The sequence below is a fragment of the Thermobia domestica genome, chromosome 6 (assembly GCF_964235325.1).
Source record: "Thermobia domestica chromosome 6, izTheDome1.hap1.1, whole genome shotgun sequence".
Lineage (NCBI taxonomy): Eukaryota > Metazoa > Arthropoda > Insecta > Zygentoma > Lepismatidae > Thermobia > Thermobia domestica.
The window spans coordinates 158482778-158490698 of NC_137459.1; the positions used below are offsets into that span (position 1 = coordinate 158482778).

At 36.9% G+C, this 7921-nt stretch overlaps 1 protein-coding gene across 2 annotated transcripts in view; it reads right to left on the reverse strand.

The window, feature by feature from the left end:
• LOC145688286 (peregrin-like) overlaps positions 1-7921 on the reverse strand; it is a 166490-nt gene that overhangs the window by 48515 nt on the left and 110054 nt on the right. For both annotated transcript variants that reach the window (XR_014131869.1, XM_081762280.1), the window contains exons 16-17: positions 5260-5395; positions 3609-3775 (exon numbers count right to left, since the gene is read on the reverse strand). Coding sequence is in view for 1 of the 2 variants with exons in the window: in XM_081762280.1 (XP_081618406.1) it covers positions 3609-3775; positions 5260-5395 (303 nt within the window). In the remaining variant the exon portion in view is untranslated. The remainder of the gene's footprint in view (positions 1-3608; positions 3776-5259; positions 5396-7921) is intronic.

Here is a 7921-nt window from a genome sequence, read left to right on the forward strand (position 1 = left end):
AATTTTTAGTCCCTTGAGTCAGTAAATGTTTTCATTTAACACGAACTTTCAATCATTTGTTTTTTTCCAGATCATTTTTCTTATTTTAGATTTCACTCCAGATCAGTTTTTGTCATACAGTATTTATACAGATGAAAATTGCCTTGTAAATAAGAGAAAAACCAGAAACGGTTATCTTATCAGGTGTTGATTCTGTCCTCCGTCAAGCGCTGAACATGCAGGTGCTTGGCAGACGAGCTGGCGACAGCTTGAGACAAAACATCTTCTACCCCTGTAACTCCAAACTGGTGACAGCAGTCATAAATACCTTTCCGTTACTAGCGGTACCCACCCTGCTAGCGGAGTTGTCAATTTTATACCTTGACCTTGATTTTCTGCGTGGAAATTCCATTTGCGGAGGGCGCTTATGCTCGCTGTTTACACCACTTGACCTTTCGGGAGTGGACAGTATTGGCGCTATTTTTTCCCCGTGGGTGCGGACATTTTTCGAGCGAATACGGTAACAAGTGCAGTTTTGTGTTTAGATGTGCTTTTCTATTCTTTAAAAGTGCGAGAGAAGTCATGGCCAAGAAGCAGCAGACAAGTATAGATCTGCGAACAAAACTAAAAATCCTAGAGGAAGTAGACCATGATGTGTTGAAGAAGATTCGATAGGTGTACAGATCATAACATACATGATCTTAACCAATGTCAAGGTTCACTTCTTCCCCCAAATGCAACGAGTCGTCTTCAGCCTTTGGATCAAAGCATCATTGCCCTTATGAAGAGGTCCTATCGAAAGCAACTTGTGAGAGCTGCAATTCGCACTGCTGAAAAGGATATGGAAACGCCAACTTGGAGTGTGTTTGATGCAGTGAAAGCTATCGCCGCACCTTGGGAATCCATGTCATCGCAAAAACAGAACTGTTTTACAGGAGCCTGGATGCTAATCCTGTTGACGATTTAGAGGGTGACAACGACAGTACTTTAAATGACGAATGGAATACTCTACAAGATGTTGCGAACCCTGGAGTTAGTTTTGAAGAGTTTGTTAGTGCTGACGATTAGGTTGCCGTGTGTGTTCCAGTGGAGTCTGGTGTACAAGCAGTTGTGTCTGAGGTGCAAGAAATGTCATCAGAAGAGAGTGAGGAGGACAATATCATTCCTCCTACCCGCCAGAATGTGTTACACGCCTTGGAAACTTCGGAACGTTTTGCTGCAACATCCGAAGTGACCGCGAATTTTACGGAAGCCATGAGCACAGTTGGCCGTGAGGTTACCAGACATTTTCGTTCCCGTCTGCGACAGCGGAATATCCAGGAATTTTTCACCAGAAAATGATCAGTGAGTACATTTTTTCAAGCTGCAATACAGTTATAGTCAGTATTACAGTATTATTGAAAGGTAAAATATTTTATCCTCAAGTGAATTTTCCGTGTTGTTGCAAACTGATGTTATAAAGAGGATTGATGTACGTAGTAGCAATGTAAACTTTTTTTTTTTTTTTTTTTTTTTTAAATCTTCGAAGATAGGATAATAAACTTAAGGTAGTGTTTTCACTTTTCAGAGGATGGTACCGAGACCGAAACTAGTCTCAATCTCGATCTCGTCTCGAATTTGAGACCGAGCCGTGCTTTTCGAAATCGAGACCGAGACCGAGACTCCTCAGTCTCGTCTCGATACCATCTCTAGTGTTTTCTATGACATACATAATATACTGTAGTGGTATGTATAGTCTGTACACTGTAGTGCGTATATATGGAGAAAATGTATTCGAATAATAAAATTTGGATCCCCGGTTAACAAGAACTCCTGATTTTTCAGTCGCTTGGAATTCGTGTTAACGAGGGTTTACTATATATATATATATATATATATATATATATATATATAACGAAAGATTCTGAAAATTGACATTTACCTTTTGTCTTTTTGTCTGTTGTTATAGTATGCTACATTTTTTTCTCAATATATACAGACAGTTATCAAAATAGTGGCTACGAGATTTTTTTTTTTAACCCGCATGTCTAAGGTTAGCAGTAGGAGTGTGAAGAGTCCAGTATTTATTATTTATTGATTTGTGTTGGATGCCCACATATTCATTTATTGACTGCCTGAGAAACATAATTTTTATTAAGACTTATCATCAGTGATGTGAGACTATTCTTTTTTTTTTTCTAATTACATAAAACTGTTTGTGTGCATCAAGAACGCTAGTCATTCGAAAGACTTAGCTAGTGAAATTCATTTACGTCTGAGAATTCAGTCAATGTTCTCTTCCGTAGTTTTGTGTTTTCGTTGCTAAATCGTGGAAGTGTTTGTTTATGTTTATGTAATGTATTATGTCAATGTGTATTTTATGTAATAAAGCTGAGAGAGCTCCCTTCCCGATTATCTAACCATCTCTGACGTCAAGAGCTCCTGTTAAGACGAAAACATCTCATCGACTCGTGTCTGGAGTCAGCAAGAATACCAGTAGATTTGGGTCTTTAAATACTCTCCTCAACCTGAAAACGGGAAGTTAGTCTCCAGAGTCAGACGAGAGCCGGTCTTCGGAGTTATCTTTGGAGTCAGTCGTGAAGTTGTCGAAAGGATTGTCAACGGATTCGGTCTAGGAGAGCACGGGAGTCAGTCGGGAACAATCTTTGGAGTCGGCTAGAGAACATCGGAGAGAGTGATTTAGTAAACGAGCCGAACGAACAGTAATTCGGTCAATGACAGGCGGAACATCGGACGATTATCAAGAGGATATCACGAAGTCCGGCAGAGAAAATGGAACGACAGGTATTGTGACATCAGATTTCATCCCTTCTTTCCCTCACCCCTCACCTACTCACTCACTCTCTCTTCAAATATCTTGAAATCCTCACTTTTATTTCACTTAAAATCAGACGGGTGTCGTCCGGTCCCAAAACCCGATCTACCTATGAGAAACATCCCAAGAAATTCTCGTTGACGACACAGCATTTTTTATAAATCCTTTTCAAATTAAGCACCCGTAAGACATGTGGCTCTGTGACTATTGGTCTCACATACACAAAATACGTATCGACGGAAAGCTGAAGTTGTGCAGAAATTCTTTTATACCAACTGTTTTTGCAATATCTACGATACTGAAGCTTCCAGAGCGAGATAACGAAATAACAGTGTTTTCATTTTAACGTTGGTAACTTTGATCGTTTGCTGTGGCACTGTATGAAGTGCAAATAAGAATATTTAACTAAATCTTAAGTCTATACGTTTCTATTTCATTTGAATCTAATTTAAGCTCCGTGCGGCCAGCAATTGGCATGTAAAGAGCATTTCAGTGGTAACTTGCGTTTCTCCAGCGTTCCATGCACTGAATCTCCAGGAAATATATGACGTGGACAGAGGAAAGTTGGAGACTTTTGATATGTTGTTCAGGGCATCAAATAAAACAAATATACCTATTTTTTTTGCAAGGTTCAGCCCAAACTGTCTAACATGACTGGGTTATATGTCATTTAGGCTAAAGGACACAGATGATTAATGAAAGTGTATAATTGTAAAAGTAAATTTTTAGTACTCTCCTACCGGGAGTCGAATACGGGCCCACGTGCAAACTATTATTCAAACATTAACCTTTGTGCTCTAAAATTACTACATACCTGAGTCATCACTTCCACCTTCAATTTCACCGCATTGTTCCGCAATAGCACTGCTTTGCTTTGCTCCATCTTCCGGTTGTGTTTCACTTGCTTCGTCTGTCTCTCTAGAGTTTGTTTGCTCACTAGCTTCCAATGCCATTTTTCTTCGTAGCTTAGTAATTTCAAGCCTATTCAAAAAAAGAAGTGAAATGCAATGTAACAAACATTCAATTGACATACTCCTTCTAACGCTATAATTAATAACTTGGACAATTTTATGGAAATGCTGGGTTTCAACCGAAAAATACACAATTTTGTACGAAGTATGTATCAAATCGTCATGTTTTGCCAAACTACCTTCTTCTGAACTATGAACTGCCAAATAAACATTAATACTATTATTTTACTATTTTAAACTTAGAATTACAATTCACAGAAATCGGAAACCTTTAACGTATCCTGCTCAGAAGCTATCCATAAAGAAAATTCCATTTCGTTAAACTACAAACACAACGCGTAATTGTTGAAAAAAAAAAAAAAAAAGTGATGATAATATTACATTTTAAAAAGTAAAATAAGACGGATCGATTTGACATTGGATAGGATCCATTAATGGACCATTATTTCTACAGCGATGAACATATGGCTTCCATACGCTATATAGATAATTAATTTATATCTAACTGGCATACCCAGCTAATTTAAATTTTTCAAAGCAGTAGAAGTGATGCTAAATCGTTTTAATAGTTATAGCAGAAGCGTAAAAATACATATTGAAAGTTAAATGACAAGGTATGCAACATATTCTTAAAATCTTTTGTGTTACAAAGTCATAGTAAGCATTATAAAACAATTAATCACTTCATTCTTGAACTTCATATTTAATACGGACTTAAGATTTATATATATATTATGAGAACAATTCTTTACCGAATACTTGCTAACTTCTTAACATGACGAATAATTTCAGGTTGAAATGAGAAATACGAATATTATGTTCAAACTTAAAACATCAGGCTTCAGTGCATTCGAAGTATTGAATCTATTTGTTATAACGTTATATGATTTCTATGACACTGGGTATTATAGTTTTTGTGTAAAGTGAAGACTGCAAAAATATATAAATAAATTCAAAAAACCTTTAGTTCTAATTGTGTCTGACATGCAGATACAACAGTTCTAATTATAGCCATCATAAAAGGAAACAATACATTTTAAGCTCTGAGTACAGTTACAACTAGGGTGACTATAAAAATTTTAGCTGAAAACGGGACAGGTTCCTGATTTTTAAAAATAATTATATATGATGAACAGGTTAGTGCGTAAGTTAGTTCAAAAACAAACAAGTAACTGCTAAAACCTCTGCTGCCTTTTGCGCAGTACTGCGAACTATAAATCATGTTTAATGTAGGAAATTTCAATTCAATTCTTGCTTCTTTGTTACTATTAATACCTTTACAAGGAGTAAAGGTGCTAGGTTTGTTTTTTTACTTCTTACACTTGCATAAAACGGGACAAATACAACTTTTTTCCATCTATTGACGAGACGGCCGAGACACGTCCCTAAAACGGGACGTATGATCGCCCTAATTACAACTAAACAAGCGTGAACTTCAACAACGCTCATACAAAAGAGGTTCGTAGTAATAGTCAAATACTTGTTTCTACTCACTTAATTCCTTTAGTTCTCTTTGACCTTGCCAAACCATGTTTCAACTGTTGAACTTTGTCCAAAGCCTCCAGAAGCATATTCAAGTGCTCATCATGTGGTAATTTCTCTCGGTCTTTATTCCTCATAATACTATCAGCTGAAAAATGTCAATAGTGAATCACAAATTACAAAACAGAAATATTTCAATTTCAATTTAGAAAATTTCATTCTCGATTTTAAGGCAATTATATATATAAATCGCAAACAGAAACAGATTCAGTTGCTATTTGCAGATGTTATAAGCAAAACTTCGCTCTTTTAACTCATCAAACATATCATACTAACGACAGTCTCAGTTTTATGTAAATTCGACGTTTAAATTCAACTTACGTAAGAAATTTCCGATATAAGTAAAATTTACCAACAATATTTACATCTGAAATCATCATCGATGTTGCATTTGAAGACTCGAATTTTGATGATCCTAGTAGTTAGGTAATTAACTACTACTGAACTTTTGTTAATTATTAATATTATTATTTTTACCATTGACGTTATAAGATTTTGTACCCTATTTATAAAATATTAACTGTTTTTGCATTACAGTATTACTAAACAGCAATTTTTCGTTTCTTTTTTTTTATTTTTTTTTTTCCACATATGTTCGCGAAAAATCTTGCAATGATAAAAACTAGACTTACGCAAAATGCTCTGGAAAGATCTATCTACGGAAGCCAAGAGCCGTCTGCAGTTTGGGATATGCATAGTGTGACTTAAGGAGGTCCAGTGGGATTGGCAACCCAAGGATCAAAACTAGATCCTCTTCATTAACTGTTAATTGTACTTCCACTAAAATAAACTAATTGTTAACTTAAAACCTATGTAGTTCAATATTTCTTTTCTTTTTAATGCATCAAGAGCCTTCTCTTATTGTATTTGAACACACTTATCCAAAAACACCTAATTTAAAATAAATAATCTAAGTTGTTAAATTATAAAAATAGTCAAAATGAACACTTAAAAACCGTTGCTAAATTATTTAATAAGACAAATAAATAAATAAATAAAATTTTTTGACGCAACGAATATTCGGAAGATGTAATCATACCATGATATTAGTAGATATGAAGACCTAAGTTTCGTTATATATATATATATATATATATATATATATATATATATATATACTGTAGAAAATATGACTTCTAAGAGAGGGAGATAGACTGATTGATGAAGGGGACGGGAGATACAAATAGGGACGTCGGCGGCGTGGCTATTTGTTCTAGAGGGTGATAGACGGAGTATGTTTATATGAGGATAAGTCAGAAAGTAAGGTTCCCACGTCAGATATACTGATACTAGGTATAAAGAGAAATACTACATGTAGAATAAAGATCATGCTTCTATTATTTTTCAACGTAGTCTTTTTCTGTTCAGGCACCAGTAAATCCGATTGTCAAAACCCTGGCGATAGAAAATAGGATCCTGACCACAAAGCCATGTTTGGAGCGCATGCTTGACATTATCATGTGATGAATCGTCTCTCACACACATGTTCTTTCATTTTGAGGAAAAGATGGAAATCGGATGGGGTCAGCTCCAGACTGTACAGTGAGTGCAAAAGAATTTCCCTGCCCCACCGCTGCAAAATACTTACTATTGCATGAACTGTAAGCAGGCGAGCATTGTCGCAAAGGAAGTGCACCGTCTTGCCTAACAGTTGAGGCCTTTTTCGTTGAACAGATTTCTTCAGTTATCAAAATGTTGCCTGATACACCCCAGTATTCACTGTATGATTAGGAGCACAAAAATATGCCACAATGGATATCCTAAAGACCGTTGCCATCAATTTGAAAGTGCTGGGTGATGTCTTGAAGTTTTTGATTGTTGGAGATCCTGGCCGTGCAGTACTGGTGTACCCATGTTTCGTCCCTGATAATGATTGGCTTAGGAAATATTCGTCATGCTCATTGAAGCGGACAGACGTGAGAGGAATGCACCTATACTGATCTTGTGGTCGTCTGCCAGTTGTTGCGGAATCCATCTGCTGCATACTTTTCTGACCCTAGCCGTTCCTGGACAATATCCCACACATTGAGCCATGTGACAGATTAAATTCTACTTCCAACTCTTGTCAGTAATACTTGGCGATTCACCCTCGGCAATTGTATGGAAGAGCTCTGCTGTGGTACGAGGACACCCCCTCCTTTGTTTATCTTATACAATCGCTACCGTTAATTTTTGACACCATTTACGCACATTCTGTACTGTCATTACATTTGCACCGTACACTTGTTTAATTCCTTCTGAATTTGAACTGGTTCTGTTCTTTTTGCCCACCACAAAAACCAAACAACAGATCGCATTTATTCTAGTGTTCACATAGAAAGTGTAGTTGAGTTGATTTTGAGTTTAACGTCCCGTCCAGCAGCGAGGCTATATGAGACCTTGACCTACTGATTAACGTGGAATCCGAACCACATGAGCTCCCACCGGGAATTGAACCCGGGCCTCCAACACCAAAGGCGCGTACCTAACCGCTTAGCCATGGAGGAGCTCTACAGAAAGTGTAGTAGCCATTTTGTGTACGTCTTATTCAGGACGAGTCATTCACTGAAACGTGATCCTTCATACTGGCCACCTAGCAACTTCCTATTTGTAATAGTACAAACGATATGCAGGG